The following is a 25,347-nucleotide window of genomic DNA, read 5'->3' as shown; positions in this document are numbered from 1 at the left end:
CGAGAGGCAACAGATGTGGCAGGCTTTGGGTTCTTTATACAGGGAACTTGTCATATGCATGCAATTCACCTCATATGCTTCCCAGCCCGGCCTGGAGCGGCTGGACTTTGGAATAATTACCTTGTGACTTATTTATTATCCCAAGCTTTCATCAAGGTCTTATGACTGTATTTGGGATGTATATAAGCTAGAATACTTTGTACATTGTAGTCAAGCTTGAAATCAAGTGTACCATCTTATCCCAGTCTTGTTAAGATCATGTACACCATGTAACTGTGCCAGAGGCCACAAGGCGTCTAAGAGCGGGAGGTCGAGTGGGACAGTGGTGAAGTTATTAACAACACCGCCGTTACGCCGTTAGTCCCCGGAGAATGAGAGTATAGAAGGGAGGAGCTAGTAGCAGCCAAGTCGGAGCAGCGGTATCGCTGGTGACGAGGAGCGAACCAAGGAACGTCTAAGTCCTAAAGTTATAGTAGAGAGCACTTCAAGGCGATGAGCCTGAAGACTTAGAGGAGCACAGAGTTAAGGAGGGGATCTAAGTCGATAATTAAACTGAGGAACTACAGTAGCATACAGGCAGTATTTATATCTACGGATCGGCACATCAGTGCGGAGCGCTAGACTAACTACTAGGAGCTATACGAGTAGTACCTGCAGGGTAAAGTAAAAGACAATAAGGAGAGACTAGAATGAAAGGGTATGTGTAGCGAGAAAGAACAATAAGAGTGAGATTACAATAAACGGTGGATCTTTGGAATACCGAGCGGCGGAATGGAACCCTGAGGCATGGACTTGACAAGTCTTTAATATCTTCTTTACCCTTTGCTTCTGGACTCCCAGATCATCAGGAACCTCATTTAGGCTGCTTATCCCAATCTTGCACTCTTGCCATTATATTCCCGGGGACACCAACAGTGTGTGAAGGGTGTTGCTAATAGCTTCACTAACGTCCCACTCCCAGTGTGTACTACAGGCCAATACTCAGTTCCGAACCTCGGAATTATCCCAGGCCATTCCCGGGCCAGATCCAGCCTCAGAACCTCTATAGCTATTGACCTGTAGGCACGGTCTTGTCAGAACTTTTGAAAGTTCCATCAAGCCCACTGTTATTGGTGGGGGTCCTGTACATGAATTCTTTCAGCAGTACTTCAAGAAGGATCCTTGGGAGATTTCCTGCCTTTTTGAAGCATTTGTCACTACTTATAATAAAGGTATGGTTTCTCCGAATTTCGGAACTTGTTTTAGTCTTTTGAGACTTCAGAACACATTCCAGCTGGCCTGGACTTCGGAAGTTACGTGGTCATCCATTCTTTTGTTGATTATTTTGTTATGAGTTTACTTTTTTTCAATCTGGTTTTTGTTTGCTTTATTATGTGCCTTTGACCCCCTACATCGGCAGGCCGATCCCTTCCAGTTTCTCTGAAATGTTCACTTTTAATTTATTCTTTACTACTGGATCTAATCCAATCCCTTTGCTTCACTATACTTTACTATTTCACAGCACACATATTCACAGAGGCCTTTGTGGGCTCAGGCCTAACGGGGGGATACTGTCATATGCATGCAATTCACCCAATATGCTTCCCAACCCGGCCTGGAGCGGCCGGACTTCGGATTAATAACCTTGTGACCTACATTCTATTTATTTATTATTCCAAGCTTTCATTGAGGTCTTCTGACTGTATTTGGGATGTATATAAGCTAGAATACTTTGTACATTGTAGTCAAGCTTGTGTCATGCCCTGACCGCAACCAGACCAACCCCAGCACCAGCCCACACGCTTCCTTACACCTCCCCAAGACATTCCCGAGGTAGTACACACCTCCCCAAGACAGTACCACTGGTAATACGCACCTCCCCAAGACAGTCCTGACAACCATCCTGACACGCGTACGAAACTCCTAACACCAGCCCCATTAAGTACCAATCTCGATCGCCTGTCTCTCGATTACCTGCCTCATGTCCCCTAGACTCTGATGTTCCCTTGTTCACTTCCCATACCTATTTAAGTAGCTCCGTAACGTTCCCAAGCCCCAGCTTGGTATATTTTGAACACACACCCTTTTGCATAGGTCCAGTCCCTGTCTCTTTGTACCTGCTAACCATACGGATTTCTCTTTACTCTCTGTTTCTCTACCTCTGTTTCTCTTTACTCTCATCTACTGTCTCTCTGATCGTCTATACGATCGAATATACGCTTTTACTTCAAGTCTAAGCCATCCAAGTGAGTCTCCAAGCTCCCTCGAACATTACTAAAGCTCCCCAACGCCTAAACGCTTTGGTGAGCTACCCTTCCCCAAACCTCCCAGAGTTCCCTAGCTACTTCGTAAGCTTTAGGACCTCGATCTAAGTAACGTCGAAGCTACCCCTCACGTCAAACCACGTATCACTTCTCCGTTACCACCTCCAACACTTGAGGACGTCCATCCTCAAGCCCAGTCCCCGGGAACCTACCTTCCCGGGCGTATACCTTCTTGGGAGCTTACCACCTCGAGACCCATTTCCATCTACGGCCTATTCAAACCCTATATTGATGTTCTAGTAAGTACAACTCCTACTACACGATATTACAAGGTTCCATACTTCTACCTAACCTCCCTACGCCTTAGGGACCTCCCTAGACCTCCTAGGAACCCCCTCAAGGGTCACCATCTCTTCGTCCCAGCCACTACTAGGTCATTCCTGTCCTCGGTCGTAGTTCCCGTAGCTCCCTTCGAGCTCCAGCCTGCTCCTAGCATGCTACAACATAAACCTTCACATACCAAACCCTACCTTAAGACCTATTCTGACCCAGGTCTTACAGCTTGAAATCAAGTGTACCACCTTATCCCACTCTTTAATACCTTTGCTTCCGAGCTGTTCCGGACTCCCAGATCACAGGAACCATCTAGGCTGCTCATCTTGATATCATATCCTTGCCATTATATTCCCGGGAACACCAACAGTGTGTGAAGGGTGTTGCTAATAGCTTCACCGACGTCCCACTCCTAGTGTGTACTACAGGCCAGTACTCGGCTCCAGACCTCGGAGTTATCCTGGGCCATTTCTGGCCCATTTCCGACCTCAGAACCTCTATAGTTATTGACCTGTAGGCACAGTCTTGTCAGAGGCAAGCAATGAGGATGGCAATGCTAAGAGCACAGGGGAGGATGAGGACAATGACAGAAGGGACAATGACCAAGGGTCAGGATATGAGGATGAGGATATTGATGAGCTAGATAACTAATTGATTAGCACATACTGTATTGTTTTGTTCATAATAGTATGAAGTTTTTCATAGAAAATGTGCAACTTTGACATTTTTCTATGATGTATGGGGAGTTGGGACAGTGAGCGGGAGATCAATATAGTGACTGACTATATGCTGAAATAAGAGTGGAAAAGATGGTGGGATGTGCCAGGAGTAGTGCCCAGTGTGCTCAGAGATTCACGTCAATATAACAATCAGTATAAGTTACACTGCTGCACGGAACTTTGGTATATTCTTAAGAATTGGAAAGAAGAAAATTTTTACAAACGCACTTTCAAGAATATCGTCAATATCTATATTGGATCCTGTGAAATTCATGCCCAACCACTAACACAAAATCCAACTGAGCCAAAAGGCTACTATGACAGGATAATTGTCATAGGTGGTTGGGACTATATATACCACATGTATTAAGACCTCTCCGCATAATCTTAACAGATCCAGAATTCTTGTGAATCTTGAAGAAATTTCCTGACTAAGCCTGCAACTCTTAAGAATATCATCTGGTTGTTCACAAAAAATATTGGAAGTTTCTTTTTTTTTCTCAGCATTGTCAGCAAACAATCATAAAGCTGATTACAAATGTCTGCCAGCGCACTGACAATTTTCAAGTTCTCTATCGTTTTTTGTTGTTGTCCTTCCTCCTCAATGTCAACTTGCATCAGCCCACAAACTGGAAGCAAGTGTATGCCACAAGAATCAAGAGATTCAATGAGATTCAATGTTCTTCAAATAGTTACTCCTGCAAGGTCTCAGTTTTGGCTTCAAGTCTCAAGGATGAAAGTCTTCCACCATTGTCAATGTTGTCAATGTCGTCAATACCATCTCAACTTCCACCCTCAAGACTTCAAGTGTCAACATTCACTAGCACTTCTCAATAGGCAACAAAAGTACTAATATCAGTATATAGGGTAGACATGGCATGTAAAATATTGTAGTCATCGCAGTCTTGTACGGACTTGGCAAGCAAATCATTCTCTTTTTTTTTAAATGGTCTGATATTTGATGTTAAATCATCTGGTCATGGGCCAGGATCCGTGACATGAGCGCGCGAGTCACGAGACATTCAAAAATCTGACAATATTCTTAAAAGTTCATTCAAAATTCTTAAGAATTGTAGTTTTCAAGAAATTCTACAGGTTTGGGCGCTCCTCTATCTCAGGATTTCCTTAAGAAACCAGTCAAAATTCTTAAAAGAGTGCAACCATAAGAAAATCATTGAATTCTGCACACCAGTGTACTGAGGATTTATTGGATTTATTCAAGGATGAGAAACTACTGTTATTGCTACATATATATACCAAAGGTGATCCAATCAATCCATCGTATATATACTGTCAGGGGGGATTATCAGGTGGGATACAGATCATGATGCAACATTACTGCTGAACCTTGTGAGTGAGTCTGAGCAACGTTGCCCCTTTGCACTCGTCCACCCTCGTCTGCATGTAATTGATATTATGTACACAATTCATATCCTATATTCTAAATTTCCTCGGGGTGCTTATATCAGACACGCAGAGTATTGGTAATAGTGACTAAGCAATATTGCCGCGAAGCGGCTGTGGATCCTCTGCACGGAGCGCTCAGAAATCTGCCGCGGAGCGGCGCGGCACAGCCGTTTTCCCTCATGATCATATTGAATACTTGAGCTGTTCACCCTTCAGATAAATTCCCTCGCAGCCCTCATTGTATGTACTGATTTTGGAGATATCTAATTGCTTCCATGTAAAAAATCTTTTTGCTTAATCATTCCAATAATATTTGGTTCCAGAGCAAGTTTGATCCATTGCACTTCCAAGGTTCTACAGGTTAGAATACCTGGAGGTGATAATGCAGGAGACTGCATTTAAACCATGCATAACACTAACACCTTCAAATTTGGATGAACCTGCCACTTACATTGGAGAGACATCAAATTTCAGTCTGTCTTGCTTTTGCAAATGGTCAATCAACAAATCCCAATGGCAATTAGTGAAGCAAATAGGCTGAGATCTGCACAGACTGCAGTCATTTGCTCTACAACAAGACAAGGGGTCAAAGCTATTCATCCCAAAGGTCAAGTTGTTTGTTGCACTGTATCACAAATTCTTGAGGCTGCACAGATGATACTTAAGCAATGTCTGAGAACATAGAAAATAGATTGCAAGGTCTGTTTCATACTATCTCCTATCTATCCTATCCCAGAGGTTCTTTGAAATTAAATGACTAAATGTCAAGTGTTAACAAACAGTTTACTCTCAGTTGATAGAAACACAACTATGTATATTGTATGTACCTGTTAACAGACAGTTTACTCTACTGTGCATCAGTATGGTGGTTGTACAGAGTATACTATGCTCACAACTGACAGATTCTATAGTGCCGTGTCTGACCTACCTACCTATTGTACAGTATAATGTAATAACACTGTTTATCTGTCAGACTGGGTTGTACATACAGGATATTCCTCAACATCAAGCACTATTTCTAGCTTCACAATACATATTATTTGTATAGTTGAGAAGCAGAATAACAAGTATATAGTGTGGAGGAGCAAAGCAACGACAAATGGGGGTTTGGGGGCTTGCCCCCAACAAGCTGTGAACCCGGCTGGAGTGCGGTGCGAGCTTTGCGAGCCACCGTGGCGTAGGCACGGGTTCTAAAGCTTGTTATTATTCAACTTCACTCCGGTTCGCTTGTATATGTAAGAAATTCAATCAGTGACCAAAAAAGATATGCCGAGCAGTGCCGATCGTCCAGGGAAATTCTAAAATGCACACCTACCAGGAGGCCGGAGGTAGGGTGATTTTGAGCAACATCTCAGCTCCCAGGAAGCTTCCGGGAAGGTTCAACTAGCGAATCTATGGATATCCACCACGGTACCTTCCTGGAACCTTCGACACCAATCGTGGTGTAGGATAGCGCGCACGCGCCCTAGAGGTGAGGGAGATTCAGATCGGGGGTATTATGTTGCCACGCGAAAGGCCCTACAGTCTGATCCGAAGTCGGGTCTGGAAATTCTCTCGACTCGAAAAGCTTGGACGCTTACCGGCCTTGACATGAATATCTTCATTTCCTTCCCAAATGTTGACCAAGTTGTGCCGGCGTCCCAATTCCTTTTCCAACATTTGAAATCTCGCAAGGGACCATTCAAGCCATCATCAAGACTGTGCTTCAACGCTTTATCAGTTGACTCAGATTTACATGAAAAGCTCAAGATTGCGCATCATGCGCGAGACATGGGAGCTCTAGACAGTCTTTGCGGTGCGTATAATGGCTTTACCTACTCGGGTGATCTTTCAATATTCTTACGCAGTGTACTTTGAGCGGAATGCGTGGCGATTGGATCCAGACCTCAAAGGCATGATTAAAACCATTCGTTCAATAGAGTCAGAGAACAAAATAATGCCATTCGCTAGAGGTGAACAGAAACTCCCTATCTGGGCTTCCACCAGGGAAGACACAGATCCAGATACAATGGATCACATTCAAAAGCTCGGGATTCCACTCGGAAACCGCGAAGAAATTCCTCTTGTCATACTTCACAAACTGGGTAGTTTTCAGAATGATCCCATCTTGAGGAAGAGATTGGGCACGATATTCTCCTCTGATCATCATACGTTCGTCTCATACATTACTTGAAAGGACTTCGAGTTAACGTTGTCAAAATGACCAGGTTTCTGATCAATACGTCCGGCACTGGAAAAACTAAACTCCTTTTTGAAGGTCTCTCCCTCCATTGGGGCCTCTATTTCACATGTGATATTGATTCTTCGTTCCTCGGAGCTGGTGATCTTGTTGTCGCCATCAATGAGATCGAGTCAAACCGGAACTGGACAGGACATTTGCCTTTTCGCTCCAACCCCGAACACCACATCCCTGCAAAACAACATACAAACGGTTTTCAGATTGACTAGCGAAGCACTTTTGGCGCGATTGCTTGTTTTCAAACTGTACCTGGAAGCGTGCTCACAAGACGCTTTCTGCCATGATCATCGGCAGCGCTGGCTCGAATCGCAGATTTTCCCCCATACCTTCACATCGTTGTTTGAACCATATGGTAAGACGAAGTACGAGATTTCGTTAGCTGAAGTACGTGATTCAGTGATTGACGAAGCCATAACGCGCACGTTGGAAGACATTCAAAGCATCTGGGACATACCGCCAGGTGATTTCTTCTACATCGTAATAGATGAGGCAAACGTAGCTTCCCGAAAGCACAGTGGAGCCTTCGAAGATGAATACGGACGTTATCCGCTTTTAAAGGAAATTATTCGAAGTTTTCAATGTCGGATGGGCCACTTGCCCGTGAGGTTTGTTGTTGCGGGTACCATCATTCCTCGGGAACATTTTCAATCTTCCTCAGGGGAATGGGATAGTTTCCGTTGGTGTTCAGATACAGGTTGTTTTGATGATCCGGAGGCCCATCGACGTTATATCTCCCAGTTTCTACCGCCGCAATTTGAGAAGTCAAACACAGGCCAACTTCTCATAAAACGAATGTGGCATTGGTTACGAGGAAGGTAAATATTGTTCATCTCACGTAGACCACTGCTTAACAACATTTAGGTACCGCTATACCGCATCTTTCTTGACATTGTTATTGGACAATGATTTTGAGAGTCCCCATACATTATTGGGAAGATACGTTCAAACTCTATCCGGATACATGCCCCCTGAGAATTCTGAATATACATCACAAGAGACATTCTCCATGAACAATTGGTATTTATCTCTTGGCTCTGAAGGTTTATCTAGACGTGCGTTACTATGGGAAAGCTTGCCTTTTCCTTACTGATTCTTTCTGATGATTGTCAGGTTTCACTAGCACCATTGCAATGCACCGGTCGGTCATAAGCTTTTTGACCACTTCCAAGGGATGCTGTGATTTCACGTCCAACGACATCGATCTCGTCAACGAAGACTATGGAATTTTTCTGGATCCAACGTGTTCTCGAATAGGACTGGACGAGCCGGTAACAGTCATTTACGGGGCGAAATGGCTCAAACAACAACCATATCTCACACTCGTGAGGTTGGCTGGGACGTTTGCTTGGAACTACCAAACTGAAATACATCCGTCTCACTTTGCTTCATCCCTTGCTTTATCTTTGGCTTGGTGTTTTGGTGATTTCTGCAAGGTTTCGAACACCTGCACGGTCTTTGGACTCACCACGCCATTATTGGATGGGAGACTCGTGAAGTTTGTCAAAGTTGCTGAGCGACTAGAAACATTGGATGTACAACTCTCGGAAACTATGCCCGACAGACTGATGTTTGTGGCGGGGGCTCCAGAAGAAGTCATGTCCTGGTTCAAACACGAGCATGACGAACCGTTTTGTCTACTGCCCTCTTCTTCGAGCACTAGCGTGACTTTGGTCTTTTGTCTCAAACTGTCTGATGAGCGAACTTTTTGGGTTTTTGTATATGTTCCTTCGACATTCACAAGAGAAAATCCGGACTTTGCCCAAGACATCAAAGAGATTCATCCGAACGTTATATTTCGTGATCAGGTAAGGAAATCGTTACAATTTAGCCTTTCAAAATATTGAACGAATGTTTCTCAGCCTGAAGTCGTTACGCTTCTCGATCAGCTACCAAATCTAAATGCCGACGTGGGTCCCTCTGGCATCCTACGTATTTCTGGCTCGTTCCGGGTCAAAAGCGCGACCGTGGACAGCATTCCGCACGAAGAATATCCTGCTGGGGTCCTGAACATTGGGAGGCTAGATAAGTTAACGAAAGAAATTTCTCAAGACATGCTCATGCGTCGTCTATCTCGAATCTTCACTCAAGAAGGTCGAATAGAACCATTTTATATGGCGTTACCCACAGCGGCTCAGGGTGATGTTTCAGCCATAGCCAAGAAACGTGCCAGATCCACATCTACAGATGATGCCGCGAGTACTTCCAGGACCGATGGAACGAAGGTTCAAAAGTCTTTCAAAGATATTGTCGCCCCAGATTCCGGTCCCATGACTAGGAAGGGTCGCAAAGGTACAAGGAATTTGCGAACTCTTCGCAGTAATCGCAACATAAGAGATGTTGTTACAGGACGTGCTTCAGTCGTGGTTCCTCGTTCTAGTTTGGTTGATTCAACCGTTCCGTCCTCGCCATATAATTTACGCAAACGGAGATAAAAGCAGCTTTGAATGTACTTGATTACACTCGATTTTCGTAGGTAAAGTAGTATCTCAGTGATAGTCTGTTATACCCTGGATTTCTTTCATTTATGAATAACAATATTGGAGTAACTTTTAGAAATCCACCAACAGATTTCTTGTTCAATCTCATATTCGGCAGAGGTTCAACGTCCTGCTGCGGTGCTGTTTGAATATTGATGGGTTGTGTGAGCCCGAAAAAAAGTTTCCTCCTGACGAGTTCATGCTCCATCTTTCTCAAACTAGTATTGTCCAAGCAAGGAATAAGTAAGGTAAAAGTCATGTTTCATCCTCCCCCTAACCGTTAAGGGGCACTCAAAGAGAGAAAAAAACGGGGCAGATCCTCAACTGTAGTGGATGAGAAGGGGTGCAGTTAACCCCACCAAGGCAAAATTGGCTATGTTGCCATAGGCATGGTGACTTGATCAAGTCAGAACTGCTGGTGGATTGGGCCTCAACACCCTGCAGAAACAATGACTCAAATTATAGGCATATGTGTTCCATTACCTGTACAGTACATCGTGAACTGGTTGTTCAGGAATCGGACCTCGCCAGTATAATTCATATCCTATTCTATCGTATTCCAGTGTTACATAGTCCTATCGCATAATGATATCGATGCACTTGGTTATGGAAGCCAAACTGGGGCCCGTTCAGCGCAAAATTTCATCACAGAAAGCATCAGCATGTAACTAGGCTGGAAGTGCATGGCTATTTCAGCATCTCAAATATATTCTGCAAGAATTTTCGGAAGCCAAAGTCTTGAAATCATCGAAGATATGAATCACAAGGAGGCTCTACATCCGAATTTTAGCCTTCTGTCACAAATTTTCAGGATATACTTCGTTTGAATCCATTCACCGCCATGAATAAATCACCCTTCCTGATCAGTTTCTCCAGCCTTCCGCCGAAATAGATCGTTATAACGTCGTGGAAATGATTGCTATGGTTTACTTGAGAGTCTCATATGCTGGCCCTCATACTCGCAGTAGTAGCGGCACTTGCTACTGAAGCTCAGGCACAATCCCCGGCGTATGGACAGTGCGGAGGCATAGGATGGTGATTAGTGAATTTCACCTGAACCCCCCACCCTAATACTCTTTTGTATAGGTCTGGGCCTACTACTTGCGTCTCCGGATACACCTGTGTAGAGACAAACACTTGTGAGTGCAATGCAATTCTTAGACAGCCTTTGGGTTCGGGTTTTACCTGTTAACCTCGATGTAGACTACTCACAATGTATCCCTGGAACTGCCACTTCCACACCCACTACGAGCATCGGGAGCTCGACAACGGCTACCAGCACATCTACAGGAGCCACGCCTACTGGATCCCAAATACGTTCTGATCAGGACCCGACATACCATTTCTATCTTCAGAACAGCAGTACGTGTCCGATTCCTATTCCATTGTGCTTCATTTGACCTGTTATATCTTCATATAGATGGTACAGCTGTTCTCGGCCCTGAATCATCCTCTGGCTACTTCACGATTGGGACTACAATTTCTCTCCCCGGAGACGATGGCACGACACTCTATTTGAATGTCGACACCTCCGATACGACAGTTAGCTATCAAGCTTTGACTTTCGGGCCCACAGCAGTGACAACTGACTGGGGACTTGAGGGCGATACGATCATTGAGACTGATCCGCGACAGCTCAATTTCCTCAACTGTGCGACGAGTGATGCTACAGTATATAGTTTGTACTTGCAGACGGGAAATGACTCTCCGTCGGGGCAGACGTGTTCATTAACCTCCTTGCACTTGGACTGCTTGTGCTAGGTGAGGTACCGAAAAATTTGTTTACGTTGAGATAATATGACTGTCTAACCGACTTGATGACAATTGGCAATTGGAGAGGGATCGGGAAATGGAAAGAAAAGATCAGAAGAGTTGTGATGCAGGCTTTGATACGACTCACTTATAGCATGATATAGCGCAACAGACTTGGTGATTCCAATGTATGGCAGCGTTGAGAGTCAGAGATGAGACACACATAATGAATCAGGATTTCTTGTAACCGTGCCATAGACGCTATCCATATGAGCCGAGAGAATATGTAGCCTGTGTTGGAACTTGACTACGAGGTAGCTTGGTAACCCGGAGCGAGAAGCGCGTCAAAACTTAGAAGAGGTCAGAAGGTGAGGCGCGGCTTTCAGGTTTTGGGATCAGCCACCCTTGACCTTGACTTCTGTACTGTAATCAAGTTCAACACCGAAGGAGATTTTTGTAGTCATCCAACGCAGCTCAGAAATAAAGCAGTCCGAAGTTGACAGGAGTGTTGTGGGGGTGCTTTTCGCTTCATTCGGCGATAAATTACGGGAGCTGACTCAGCAGGCACTAACGCTTCCCGGCTGCGGTTCTAGACAATCTCATCGACCTCTTGTCATCCACCATCATCATCTGGGGTTGAAATGGCCGACGCTAAGGTCTGTAGCTACTGTTCCGACCCGAAGCGAGCTCATATTAATTAGGGGGCCAAACAGATTGCTATGTCCCGAGCTTTGGGCGCCGCATTCCTCAACCATCAGGTGGAACAGCTCGAAAAATCCGTCGGAAACGTTCATGGTCCCTCATCGGGAAATTGGAGGGATAGGACTTCGAAATACAACTCAGGCAATCCCAACAACTCCAAACATAATGCTCCTAAACGAGTTTCCAGCAAAGTGGTCAACGCTAATAACAGGAAACGAGATGGAGAGTTTCAGTTACTTACTAGGGATAGGGAGAGCCCAAAATCGGAGCAGGGTCTTAAGAAAAGGTCTAATGAGCAGCAGGAGAAGGACGCCGATATTGTGATCGTCGATGCAAGTGTCCTGGTCCACGCCCTCAATCACCTGAAGAAATGGTGTAAGAGTGGTAGGGAGGAAGTGGTCATTGTTCCACTCGAAGGTTTGTCGCTGTTGCTTACATTTTGAAGAGCGTTCTCATAGTGGACTTCACAGCTTTGAATACTTTGGATTTACTTAAAAAGGGTACGACCTCACTTGCACAGCGAGCTCGTGAAGCTTCCCGCATTCTCGAGGCTCAGGTCGGCAATAATCCACGAATTCGAGTGCAACGGGACGAAGCATTCGTACCATGGGATGCCATCGACTTTCAACTTGAATCCGACAATACAGATGATAAATCCAACATTCAAAACTCTCCTGAATGGGTACGGCGCACTATCTGTTGCGCTCGTTGGGAAGTACAACATGCGTCCCCTGCAGGTGACACTGGTACAAAGCCGAATGTTGTTATCGCAGTGTGCACTGCTATCACCACATCTCCATCGAACGCTACCACCAAACTGCCAGATGCCGATGCGAACTCTACAGCTTTGCTGACCCCGGTCCCTTTACCTGCTCCCTCTCACGCCCATTTCAACAAGCACGAACCACGTACGATGGGCTCTCAGGTCAGTCGGTGGGCCGCCAAAGCTGGTGTTACTATCTTGGACCTCAAGCCAGCTCCGCCACCGTCTCAGTCTACCCCCAAATCGAACGGTAGTACCGGTTACTCGGCTCATCCTCGGTCATCCTCGGAAGAAGATCGACCAAAACGAATACTCACCAATAAGGGCGGCCGTCGTCCTCCCTCTGCTGAGACCGGCAAGCTTAAGGGTGGGCTCGTCGAGCGCTCGCCTGCTGTTTCTATTATGATGGAAATGGTGCAGCGCTCGGACAGCAAAGCGGTCAGAGTTCTCGCCCGCGGTGAAAAGCTCGATCCCGATACCTAAGGAACAAATGACCTCACCGTTCAACGGGAAATCTTCAAACCAAAATCACGTTTGATCACTAGAACACGGATCTCGTCAGGTTTTCGCACATTTTTTTCGTCTCTGTACTCTCTTCTCTGTTGCTGGCTCCTCCGGTTATGATGGATATGGGTTTCGAGAAGGAATAGTGTCATTCTGACTGTCAGGTGGTGTGTTCGTATCTCAACACTTTGCTATGGGGTGCTGAATAGCTTTACCTCTTGCAGCTGTGGGCCCACTAGGCTGGAAAAGGAGGTCACGAGAAGAGTATTCAGCAATAGACATTTCCTGTCTGAAAGGGAATATCTTTCCTTTGTATGGACGCGAAGCGCTGCTGCACTTCCATTGATAGGATAGGGTACAGACGCTATCCGGGGTTTCTAGCCATGGACTCGGATGATGTGCTGTCACAAAGTATCAACATGCCAGCGTTATACAGTACAACTTCTCACTGCGCCTTATGTGCAACCACGGATCGTGATTTCTTTTTTACATGTTTTCGTTTTTTATTCTTCCTTCGTTTTTTGAATCCCATCCTATGCAACGTACCTTATTTACCTGTCTTCTCTGTCTTATGCTATATATCTTCCAATTTGTACAAGGCGTGAATGAAAATGGGTCCATTGATAAATGGGATAATGTAACAATAACAGCGATTGCTATTATGTAAGCAGAGTATCCTCTTGTACTATGTTTTGCTCGAGTGTCCGTCCGTCCATGTACATATATTGTATTCCAAAGTTCCAGAGAAAAAAGTGTACTTGAAAATGAAGAGAGCAGCGAAGGAAAGCAATTCAACGAGAACAATTATTTAAGCCAAGGAGGGAATGCAAAGTCTATCGGGTATTCGAGAAACTCTTGAGCGAGTAGCAGCAGCACTAGAAGCAGAAGTACCGAGGAGTCGGATTCTGCTTGTGATGATTCGCGTTTGAGGGACTCTTGGGTCACATTGACGTACAGAAGGTTCGAGCGCAGCAGATAGACCTAGGACTTTGTTTGTTTGAGGATCGATTCCAATGGCTCCAGTCATCGCTGGTGCAGCAATCTTTCTTGATGACGGGTCGAATAAATCGTTACTATTCGAGGATTTAGTGCTTATGAGATTTACGAATAATTCGTTACAGCAAGAGATTCGGGAAGGATCGAACACTATGCCAGGGCTAACTCACCTCAAGAGAAATTGTCTTTGCTTTTGTCCTGTGAGTCTTTCAGGATCGTTCGGTACCCAATTCGAAGTGGAAGTTATGAGAATGCGGTGAAGGTATTTGCGGCAAGAAAAACATAGTACGAGGAAGCTCTAAAATACCCACAAGTGAAGGAAACAGGGGAGTTTGTCAGTGAGCATTCACAACAAGCGAAGTCAGAGAAATTGACTTACGGTAACAGTAGAGAGGCTTCGTTTGAGCAACCAGAACGCGACGATCCAAATGATTTCTAGGATCTTGAGGAACGGAGAATCAATCCACGCGGATAGGGAGGCCCCTCAAATCACAAGAGATGTATGTTCAGCGAGGTTTCCGTTAAAAATAAGTACTGAAATTACCTCTAATAAGAAATCCCAGAACCCAAACCAGGTTCCCTTTCCACCACCTCTCTGAGATTATGTTATCGTATGAGAACCAGGCTTGATCTTCTTCCTTAGGTGCAGGCGGGAGTAGCTTATCTTTGAGTTCTTCTACCTTCACATCGAGAGATTCTATATGGTCGGTCGTTCTTCCCGCGAGGGTATTGAGGACATCGCTAAGGTGATACGCCGAGTCTGAGATGAGTGCACGAGCTTGATGAATTTCTTGCGTGGTTTGATGAGATTGAGAGGCCAAAGAAAGAGCGGTCGAACTTGTTGAGGTGGTTAGGTGGGAGATTGCCTGGAAGTTGGAAGCGAGAAATTGAGGTAGGGAAAGAGTCATCGAGTCCAGTACAGGTTGTCAGTTGAAGAAGACGGGGCAAATAGACAGTGTGGTTATCACCTCCTTCATGACAGAGAACTCGCTGTACAGGAGTCTCCATTGATCTTGGACGGAAGTCTATGAAATAGTGAGCTAGTGTTTCGTTCGGGAATCAAATGAAATTGTGCCGGATGTCACAGAAGCATTTACTACTGCAAATCTAGAGGAAACAGTGTGAAGAGAACGAAAGAAAACACACGGTTAATTCGCCTAGGACGGCTGCCTGCTGTTGACGAGCGACTTCGGATGAATGCATGAGAAGCCCATGCAAAACGGCTTCGAATTCTGGTACAATTGCTTGAAGTTCGCGCGAATGCTGATTTCATCCAAGTGGCGGCATAAGCTTGACGAACATCAGTAAAAAATACGCGGTACTCACCCGTGCGGATAAGCCTGCCAGTGCAGAGTCGATCTAGACGTGTCATATCAAGCACGTTGTGGATACTACGTGAGGTCGACAACCGGAAAGAGACTCACTCTATCCAGTTGAGTCAGGTGGTCAGCCTTCACCTGTGACCGAAACTCTGATGATGACTGGGATAGTACATGGAGGGTCTACAGAAATTGGTCCGTCAATTGAGAGGTAAGGTGAAAGGGCTAAGAAATTTGACCTCAAGGCCATGTCTTTGAAGCTCTTCTACTGCACTGGATGTATCTGTCTGAATACGTCGCGAGAGGAGAGAGAGCTGGTCCGTTATTTCAGCTGTATGCTGCCAGGGAAGTAAAGCGGTCAAGTCACCGATAATGAGAACAAATGATGAATGAAGAACGTACATCGAAGAACGCCGACCATCTCTCTGAATGGATAATATTGGCATGCTCTCGGTCTACTACCATTCGAAGGAATAGCTCTTGGTTGAGTGATATGTTTCGGAAAAGATCCTTCGCGTTGTCTGCAACAAGGAGCGTAAGTGAACACCACTTGAGTAGAGAGACAATTATGACCTACCAATGTCGTTTTCTCGCTGAAACGTAGAACATAACTGAGCTGAAATTATTGGTCTCACCATGAGCATTTCTGGAGACGCAGGAACTCGATGGCTGAAGTGTAACTCACGGACTTCTCGAAGGTAACCGGAGTAACTTGACCAGAATTGCGCGCTGCGCGATAATGCACTTGAAAGGAAAGGTACATCCAGATCAGACAGATCGCGCTGCAACAACTTAGGGAGGCTTATCGGGCTAACTTGACGCAGTTGCCTCGGATATCCACTTCAAATTCTTCCTGCTCGTCCGAAAACCCATCACGTGGACCTGAAGCGCGGAGACGAGCTGAAAACATGTCGCATTCCATAGGCGGCGCGTGGTGCTTTGCTGTTGCTAACTCGCATAGAGTCATTGATATAGCGGCTGTGTATTGGATTTGGTGCATCATGGAATATATATGCTCATTCGGAAACGCACCGACAACCCTTTCTTCTTCATTCATATGCAGCTCTGAGCAGCGCGTCCGGATCGATCCAGCAACTTTGTGAAAACAATCCGAAGATCGGCCGAGGGAGTTGAAGTAAGAGTCCGAGAGAGCATCTAAATGGGAGAGTTTGATGGAGAGAGTTGGTAATTATGCGATGGCTTACCTTTGTCACGGAGTAGAACTGCTCCTCCTGCTCTTATTTCTAGCGCTTTGAACGTGTCAATGGGGTAGCGAAAAGTACCTTTGGAAAATGTTTCGGGGATCATGGGCACAAAGCCCGACGAAGCCCGTGGGCCTGACTCGATTGTTGACGCCGGGGTAGCGGAAAGACAGCAGACAACAGCGACAAAACGGAGAGGACTCGTAAACATAATGGAAGTCGTCTTCAAGTGCAGCGGACCCGGGCGCTAGATAAGGCGTTAATCCCATTTAGCGCTCGGTTTTCTCGCGACCCCGACTCCGTTCCCCTGCCGTTCCCTCTATTACTAACGAAACTTTCCGTTTTTCTTCATTCATACCTGTACTCATACAAGCTCTAGCCTTATCTTTCTACAGGTACTAATCTCAGTTGATTTCCCACTCAACTGAGCCTTATCTATTTCTACAGTTTCAATGTGAGTCATGGGTGGTGAGTATTCTTGATATCTTTTAGGAAGCATTAAGATAGGTGCTTTATCATGTCCAGGTTTCTGTGAGTAGGATCTGGCTATTATGTCAAATATCGATATCTACATATATCTGTCTATTGATGTCGAGTTCCGAGTACGAGTCAAGCAAACGCATCTATGTATTTTTTCAGAGATTTTCTCTCACTTTGCATGTCGGATAATACCCGCGAGCTATACCAACACCTACTTCCTCTGGTCCTCTGATTGTGTCTCCTGACAGCTCCCAGCAGCTCTCTTACATGCCCTATGTAAGCCTATGTAAGTCTTATAATATATGTGGGAATTTTAGAAACTCTTCCACAAGTGGTCCATGGTTTAGGATCCCAAACTCAGAAATTTGATAGCTCTACTCAGAAGGGAATTTAGGATACTAACAACGACGAGAAGTCATCCACTTGTATCTCCTTGAGACTGATGAGGATGGGGGCGTCGACTATAAATCGTGTGAACGTCCTTTCGGAAGCGTGATAGTCATTCGCTTAGTCATCCTAACTTTATTTTTTTTCTTTCATCGACGAACAATCGGCGTCGTCCTACTCCTCCCAAAAACTAGAGAAAGGAATCCTACCACCATGGCTCCATTCTCCAAACCTGAGACCGTGCTAAAACAAGCTGAAGGCCTCGTTTCCGTTGGTCAAACTCATGCTGCCCTTCAGTCGCTTTCAGAAATGTTTTCGTCGAAGCGTTTCCGAAGTACCCCGGTCACGGCTTTGGAGCCTATCTTGATACGATTCATGGAACTTTGCGTGGAATTAAGGAAGGGAAGGACAGCGAAAGAGGGGCTGATGCAATATAAGAATCTTGCCCAGAATACGAATGTGGGAAGTATTGAGGTTGTGGTGGGTAGGTTTATTGAGATGGCAGAAGGGAAGGTCGTGGAGGCGAAAGAGAAAGCAAGAGAAGTCGCTGCTAAGGAGGTTGAGCTCGGTGGCGGAGCAGCTGGGGACGTTGATGACCTCGAAGCTCCATCCACACCGGAATCCATATTACTTTCTTCCGTTTCCTCACCGTCCTCTGCTTCGTCGATTCACTCGGATCGCACTTCACGTGCTCTGATAACACCATCTCTGAAATTCCTTTGGGAATCCTACCGCACATCCCTCGAAACTCTCAAAAACAATGCTCGCCTTGAAACGATATATCAATCCGTGGCTCAAAAAGCATTCCGTTTCTGTCTTATTAACAACCGTAAAACCGAATTTCGTCGTTTATGCGAGACTCTTCGCCTTCATTTAGCGAATGTAGGGAAATACGCTGCTCAACAGCGCGAGTTACATGCCGCAGGGGGAGCTGCGACTAGTGCGGGACATCATCAGATCAATCTAGGGGACCCGGATACGCTGCAAAGGCATTTAGATACGAGGTTCGCACAGTTGAACGCCAGTGTGGAACTGGAGCTCTGGCAGGAGGCTTTTAGAAGCATTGAGGATATACATAATCTGCTGACGATGGCAAATTCGATGCCGCAGATCGTTCAGCCTTTGAATACCATTGCTGGCGCCGCTGCGACTACCACTCCTTCCCTTGTCGGCACTACTGCCGCTGGTGCTGGTGGTTCCGTTACTGCCAATGCAGCTTCCGGTGTTGGCTCCGGGGCTGGATCGGCACCCGCTTCCTCTTCGTTAACAATAAAATCGACAGTGATGGCCAATTACTACGAAAAACTCTCTCGCGTGTTCTTGATGTCTGGCAATGCCTTATATCACGCCGCCGCTTGGGCGAAGTACTATAATCTAGTTACGTATGCTGGTGCGAAGGCCGTTGGGACTGGGGAAAGTAAGGAGGTTTTGGCAGGTAAAGTGATCGTCAGTGCATTGGCGGTCCCAGTGGGAAGTGGAGGTATGTTGTTTTGTTTGAGCCATTGTCTTCATTATTACTCACCGATTATTTGAACACAGGTTCACCTTCCCATCACCGTCTCTCCGCCCTTCTGAATCTTCCTTCTCCTACCTCCGGATCAGCGACTTCGTCTTCCTCTACCTCGACTTCATCCACTCAGAACCCGGCTCCATCCCGATCTGCACTGCTCTCATCCGCTCTCTCCCGAGACGTCCTAAAGCTAGCTCCTCCTACGGTTCAAAAACTCTATCACGCGCTCGAGGTGGATTTCGACCCGTTGACATTATGCGAGAGTGTGGCGCCGTTGTTAGAGGAGTTGGGTGGGGGTGCATCTACTGTTGCAAGCGCTGAAGATGCCGAAAACAAAACCGATGAAGTCAAGGAAGGTGCCACGAAAGAAACGACGCCCTACGCATCATATCTTCCTCTCCTCCATCAAGCTCTCCTCTCCCGTCTTCTCACACATCTCTCGGAGGTGTATTCGTCTATCAAAATTTCTTTCCTTATAGACTTATTGGCGCCGTTGAACACCCTCAATTCGACAGAAGGAACCACAGGGACTACAGTATTTACCCCCGCCTCAATCGAGAGCTATATCATGTCCTGCGCTCGTCGCGGAGACCTCGATGTGCGGATCGATCATGCAGAGGGGTCGATCGTGTTTATCGATGAGCCGTTCTCTATGGCCACATCGTCCACGGGTACCTCTGCTGATGCACAAGCCAGTCCTAGTGGTGCATCTGGTGCTAGTGGTATAATTGGAGAAGACGGTGCTACGATAGACGACGGTTACAAACCTGTCCAACCAAGTGCCACGGCACTTGTCAGGACCAGGCTAAGCAGTGTAGCGGGGTGCCTATATCAATCGTTAAGGGAATTGGAAGGACAGGGACTTGTTGCGCCTGCACCTTCCCCTCAATATTCTGAAGATTCCACAGAGGTGATATTTTTTATTCATCTATCCACCCAATTTACTCAACTCAATATCAATTGCAGGATTCGGCTCAACTTTCTCAAGAAGAACGCATCAAATCTCTTCTTACATCACTGCCAGCATACCGCAAAACTTTGCTCCTCCATCAAAGTCTCACCGCACGTCGCCGTCAACTTCAACAAGAGCTCCATGCCCGAGCGCAGGCGCAAAATTTGACGATGCAGGCGGAGGCGCAACGAAGAGGTAGCTAGTGTTTTTTACTTGAGTTATATTTGTGCGTTGGTCTGATCACCTAAACTAGCCAAAGAACAAGCTCGTCTCCTCTCGCTCGTTGAAGCCCGCGATCGTGAAGCCGCAAGGAGAAAAGCCGAGTTAGAGCAGATTAGAAGGGTGGAGGCTGAGAAGTATGCCAAAGGTAAGTTTTATCCTTGCGTTTCGTCCTCGAGTACATGATTTCAAATGTTACATGCTGTTTCAACATCTTTTTCTGTGCTTCACCGTCTATATTCATATCGAGCACAATTCTTTCTGACTTGAACACAATGTTCATTGGCCCCTCTAATTTTTTATCTTCCTCTCACTTGATGGTTTACTCGTACTCTGAGTCTCCCTCCATCGCCTGTTTGATCTATTTCTTTCCTTCACCCTTTCTGTCCACTTTCCACTTTACTTGTCTTCCGACTGTTCCTCACTTCTCTTTAACAGGTCTCCTTGAAGGTGGTATGGGTGGTATCCTGAAAGGTATGGGTAAAGAGGGGAGAGAGGCTGTCGAGGTGAGCTTTCATCTTCATCCTCGTTACAATTTCATATTGGAGGCATTCGGGTTATGTATTCTGTGCCTGCTTGTACATCTGTGTCCCCGTCATCGTTGCCTTCTACGTCCCTCTGCTTGTTGTCATTAGGGTCCTGTCATTCTCATAAATCTGACTCCTACTTCTCCGAGCGACATGTCATACTAATTAACTTTGTTGTACAGAAACTTACATCGTCCACTGACCCCATCGATACAACGTCCCTCATCAAAATGCAAGTCCTCGCGCTCGAACGAGACAAATCTTTACGTCTTTCCCGGCTCAAGACTATCTCTAAGCGGATCGACCACCTCGAGCGTGCTTACCGTGTTTCAGAGATGCCGTTGCTCAAAGAGGACTACTCTGTCCAGCAAGGAAGGGACCGGGTGGAATGGGAAGTTAGAGGGAAAGAGATGAAGGAGGAGGAGAGGAAGATTTGGGAAGAGGAGATGGCGACAAAAGCGAGGTTAGCGAGAATGAGAGATGATTGGGAGGATAGGTGGGTCGCTCTTTTCCATTCATGTGGCATTCAACGTCCTCTCTTATTTCTTCCTTCAGAAAATCCACCCTCCTCAAACGCAAAGGCGAAGAATTTGCTCTCCGTCGGGAAAAAGCTCAGCGCAAAATCGAATCTGAAAAGTCCAAACGTCTTGCCGAAGTACTTAAACATCAAACTGAAGTCCGAGCTGCTGCTGAACGTGAGACCGCTCGTCTTCTTGAAATTGAAGCCGAAGAAAAGGCTGCTCGGGAACGCGACGAGCAAGCTCGCCTTGAGAAGGAGCAAGAGGAAAGGGAACAGAGGGAGAAAGAAGAGGAAGAACAAAGGCAGAAGGAGGAGAGAGAGAGGGAGCAGAGGGAGAAAGAAGAGAAAGAGAAAGAAGAGAGGAGGAAAGAAAGGGAGAAAGAGAGACAGAAGGCGGCGGAGCAGGCGAGACTACAGAGGGAGAGAGAGGAAGAAGCAGAGAAGAGGAGGGCTCAGAGAGCACTAGAAAGGGCACAGGAAAAAGAGCAGGGATCGCAACGGAAATCAGTCTTTGGACCCTCTGGTGGTGCTCCTGCTGCTGGAGACGGTGTCAGTCCCGGAGCAGCTCCTGGAGCAGGAGTCTGGCGTCGTCGTGCTGCCGCGGAGACCACTCCTTCCGGTACGCCAGCAAGCTCTGTCCCTGGTACTCCTACCAAATCAGCATTTGGTGCACCAAGGGCATCTGCTGCTGCAGATATACCTGCCCGTTCCGAATCGCCTGCACCTGGTGCTGGGGCTAAATATCGTCCTAGTGGAGGTCTTGGTGGAGGTCTCGGCGGAGGTCTCGGTGGAGGAAGGAGTGATGGATGGAGATCTAGACTCGAAGCGAAAGGCAAAGGCGAGGCTCCGCCACCTTCCACGGGTACCGAGGGAGTGTCAAATGGCCGTGGTGGAGGTATTGGATCGAACGTCCCTAGTCGAACCGGTTCCCCTGCTCCTGGTGCTTTTGGTGGTAGAAACGACGCGAAGGGAGGAGAAAAAGGGGAAGCAGAAGATGGGTTCACGGTTGTCGGTGGGGACAAAAAGAATGTGTGGAAGTCCAAGAGGGGAGGGTTTGGTGGGCTAGGTGGACGTTAAAAAAACGTTGGCGATGCCATCTTATACAGGTTCTTCTTTGGACTTGGAGTCCTGGTTTGTTATCCCCTCCTGCATCCTCCTTTTTTGTTTTCCTTTTGGTTCATGCACCTCCTCGCGTCGTCAAGTTCCACGTCAATTGGTTTCTGACATTTGACAATCCCATGCCCCAATATACACTCTTTTCCTCTTGTTTTTTCTTCCTCGTCTCTAGTCTCCTGCGCCTCCACCGACCAACGTATCCGCGTATCTCGACTATTGCTCTCAGTCTTGTCCTGACTAAAGAAAACAATTTAATCTCGAAATACAATACCAATTCCCCATTCCCTCATACCTATGTATAGTGTGTAGAAAGATAGTTACTGATCGTTACATGCTTTTCTCTTTCTCTTTCCCATGCCACAGTTCCTCGTCAAGTTAATTGTATCTTTTTCACTTTTTCACCCACAGTAGTCTTTGAACTCTCAACCAAAAGCGTATCCTGGCAACATGGGCAACACAAGTGAAAGTGATGTTCACAAACAAAGGCTAACGATCATTTCAAGTGCGCCACAACTCTCTTGTTGTACGTGTACAATTCTAGATTTTGTGGCTTGTATGATGAGGACATAAAAAGCCCTCGCGCTGCATGCAGGAATCCTATCAAACCATCACCAATTTTGGCGTCTGACAGCGAACAGTGGGTATACCTCAGCCCCGCAGAAAGATCAATCATAGTGAGTGATTAGGTACTAATGTCCACTATCCTTCTTCAATCATCCAAAAACTCTTATTCCTACTTACAGTTTCACAGACTTCGAAGCATAATGGGAAAGGAAGAGAAAGATCAAAGTCCAAGAACCGCTTCGACGTCCGAGTCCCAGTCAAATGATAAAAGTACTCACTATGACAGTTCGGAAACTCGAACGAGGGATCAGGAGACTCTGGATAATACTGAGAGGAATAGTAGACGTGAACCAGGAACAAGCACATTGCTCCCGGCATACTTGAGATACTATGGTTTCCCAGAAACCAAAACCATACTTTCGATGAGGAGTTGGGAGTCTTTGCCGAGTATGGGCACATACTCATCATACACTCACCCTGCTGGTGCTCCGATATTTGAAGGTACCAACTATGGTCATCGAGTCAGATCAGTTAGCACGCACCTTCATCGCAGCACAATACCAATACCAAGGATTCAGGCTCTTCCGCCTCCACTACATATGCCAGCACTGTCGTCGAACTCCTGGGCACACTGCAAAAGGTGCTCACAGCCACTAACACCCACAACAACAGTTATCCAGGAATCCACTGTCTTAATTGCGCTGAACCCAGTTGAACCGTGTCCAGTATCATGCAAAATTCAACTGGACGCAGTTTTTTGCCCTTGGTGCCAGGATTCGGTCATCCTGTCGGGGGATCTGAGTTTCAATGGATACACTACGAAGCCTTTTTCACAAATTATACCTATATCAAAGTCTGGAGTCAACAGATACTATGATGATCGGTACGTTGCTTATCTGGTTAGGATATACAAGTACATTGAATCGATTACTCTGGATTCAGAGATGCCTATAATAGACCGACAGACAGCGCACAGCTTGGAGTCCGTCAACGTCGAATATCGAATCCATCAGATAGTGGGCTAGCAGGCAACATCTCCCTTACGTCTTCAACCTCGTCGGCAACTTCTGAGAAAACACAGGCTTGTGGTCGTCCAAAGTCGATCTTGAAGAAGGATAATCATGATAAAGGCGGTTCCAAAAAGAAGGCAGGTCTTTGAAGGTCTTTGATGGAAGTCCTCGTCGAGATCATGGTACAGATGCTAGGATATGAATGAGTTCAAGGGCAAATGAAGAACTTGCCAACAGTGGAGTAGAAGTTATGATCCTATCTATTTATCCAAGAGTGCGCATTTGAGTGGTAGCCCGTTGGCGCTTATTTTTGTATCGAACAACGTAGTCAGAGTCTTAGTCTAACTGCTTTTATCGTGAGAACTCCTTTCTTTACTTGGCGTATCGGCCATTACGGAAACGATGACGAAAGAAACATTGTTTACGCTGGAGCCTCCAGATTTTCGTGTTTTGATTCTGGCGGCGAAAAAGAAGAAGGCCGGAGAGGCAGTGGTAGATGCAGGGGCGGAATGGATAGACGATGGGCCGACTCAGACAATCGGTGGTGGAGATATAGCGATATAGTGTTGAAAAAGAGCTTTTGTCGAGTCACTCCGCGTTGGTTCTGCTTATATGGACACCTCCACGACGTGTATGGACCGCAGTCACGAGTTATCGTGCCCGTTATCGTGCCCATTCTCTTTCAAGTTTTGAGTCTCATGCATGGAATTCTTCGAGTCTTTCTCTAACATCACAAATACGGAGCTTGCCTCGCCCAAAGCGCCCTTTACAGCGCTCTGTGCTGTGGCCTTATCGACGGACCGTGTGTTTCATGGGAAACTCGAGACGCATAGGCTCTTCAAACTCTGTAGTGCGTTCGCTTATCTTGCTATCTCAAGATCATGCTCACAACAGATTTACAGTTCATTTAAACGAAATCCATGGGGATTACATCCTCAGCTCGCAGAAATGAACAAATCAATTCGCGAAATATCCTCGAAAGGGAGAACAAATAAAATTGCGAGAGGAGAATGGACGCGGCCTATCTGGCGGAGGGTAATAATGGCGAGGTACCCTTGGGAATCCTTTACAAGCCAGACAGCTTTCATTGTAATCCTAAGCTCGAAGCAAAATTGGATCGAATATTCTCCCCTCTCACTGACACGTACGCCGCCACAATTTTCTCTGTCACTCATTCTGATACTATTGACTTAGATTTCTTGTCAATGCATGTGGTACAAGAAAAGCCAGACTCCTCTATGAAGGGTTGTCTCTGCTTCTAGTGTTTTGGGGGCCCGAAAATTCCGAAGTCTGAAGTCCATCAAGGTCAATACTGCGGGCCCTGGTGCCAAAGTGCTAAAACGCTAAAGTCTTCCAATCATGATCGTGTGCGAGGTTTCGTTAGCAAAATTGGGAAGAATCGCAAT

The 25,347-nt window shown here is 46.2% G+C and overlaps 7 protein-coding genes across 7 annotated transcripts; 5 read left to right on the top strand and 2 right to left on the bottom strand.

The window, feature by feature from the left end:
* Positions 1-1,055: 1,055 nt before the first annotated feature.
* C8R40DRAFT_1136873 (uncharacterized protein) lies at positions 1,056-1,732 on the top strand (the record flags this gene model as incomplete). The annotated part of the gene is given in 3 exon segments (XM_046229398.1): positions 1,056-1,081; positions 1,219-1,631; positions 1,643-1,732. A coding segment is annotated over 1 exon segment (238 nt), but the record flags the coding sequence as incomplete, so codon positions are not given.
* Positions 1,733-7,409: 5,677 nt separating this feature from the next.
* On the top strand, positions 7,410-7,872 carry C8R40DRAFT_993529 (uncharacterized protein; the record flags this gene model as incomplete). Its single annotated transcript, XM_046236749.1, has 2 exons — positions 7,410-7,756; positions 7,803-7,872. Coding segments are annotated over 2 exons (417 nt in total), but the record flags the coding sequence as incomplete, so codon positions are not given.
* Positions 7,873-9,884: 2,012 nt separating this feature from the next.
* On the top strand, positions 9,885-11,351 carry C8R40DRAFT_1136865 (uncharacterized protein). The gene is made up of 4 exons (XM_046229397.1): positions 9,885-10,453; positions 10,505-10,557; positions 10,622-10,780; positions 10,839-11,351. The coding sequence occupies exons 1-4, from the start codon at positions 10,362-10,364 to the stop codon at positions 11,177-11,179; spliced, it is 645 nt and encodes a 214-aa protein (XP_046079057.1). The 5' UTR covers positions 9,885-10,361; the 3' UTR covers positions 11,180-11,351.
* A 538-nt stretch (positions 11,352-11,889) lies between these two features.
* On the top strand, positions 11,890-13,118 carry C8R40DRAFT_1075197 (uncharacterized protein; the record flags this gene model as incomplete). Its single annotated transcript, XM_046226823.1, has 2 exons — positions 11,890-12,289; positions 12,343-13,118. 2 exons carry the CDS (start codon positions 11,890-11,892, stop codon positions 13,116-13,118), a joined length of 1,176 nt encoding a protein of 391 aa, XP_046079056.1.
* A 727-nt stretch (positions 13,119-13,845) lies between these two features.
* On the bottom strand, positions 13,846-15,142 carry C8R40DRAFT_888131 (uncharacterized protein). The gene is made up of 4 exons (XM_046236581.1): positions 14,680-15,142; positions 14,515-14,618; positions 14,306-14,433; positions 13,846-14,212 (listed from the first exon to the last, which is right to left on the bottom strand). Exons 1-4 carry the CDS (start codon positions 15,041-15,043, stop codon positions 13,948-13,950), a joined length of 861 nt encoding a protein of 286 aa, XP_046079055.1. The 5' UTR covers positions 15,044-15,142; the 3' UTR covers positions 13,846-13,947.
* Positions 15,143-16,020: 878 nt separating this feature from the next.
* Positions 16,021-16,574, bottom strand: C8R40DRAFT_1063185 (uncharacterized protein; the record flags this gene model as incomplete). The annotated part of the gene is made up of 3 exons (XM_046225512.1): positions 16,021-16,198; positions 16,270-16,432; positions 16,487-16,574. Coding segments are annotated over 3 exons (429 nt in total), but the record flags the coding sequence as incomplete, so codon positions are not given.
* Positions 16,575-17,736: 1,162 nt separating this feature from the next.
* On the top strand, positions 17,737-24,505 carry C8R40DRAFT_1075195 (uncharacterized protein; the record flags this gene model as incomplete). The annotated part of the gene is made up of 13 exons (XM_046226822.1): positions 17,737-19,003; positions 19,063-19,943; positions 20,000-20,180; positions 20,239-20,352; positions 20,643-20,710; positions 20,914-21,227; positions 21,287-22,308; positions 22,358-22,382; positions 22,960-23,041; positions 23,111-23,432; positions 23,658-23,814; positions 23,874-24,082; positions 24,303-24,505. The coding sequence occupies 13 exons, from the start codon at positions 17,737-17,739 to the stop codon at positions 24,503-24,505; spliced, it is 4,845 nt and encodes a 1,614-aa protein (XP_046079053.1).
* Between the last annotated feature and the right edge of the window lie 842 nt (positions 24,506-25,347).

Source organism: Lentinula edodes (assembly GCF_021015755.1).
Source record: "Lentinula edodes strain Le(Bin) 0899 ss11 chromosome Unknown C8R40scaffold_81, whole genome shotgun sequence".
NCBI classification, from domain to species: domain Eukaryota; kingdom Fungi; phylum Basidiomycota; class Agaricomycetes; order Agaricales; family Omphalotaceae; genus Lentinula; species Lentinula edodes.
Note: the sequence above shows the minus strand (reverse complement) of the source record. Positions and strands in the feature narration are given on the sequence as shown.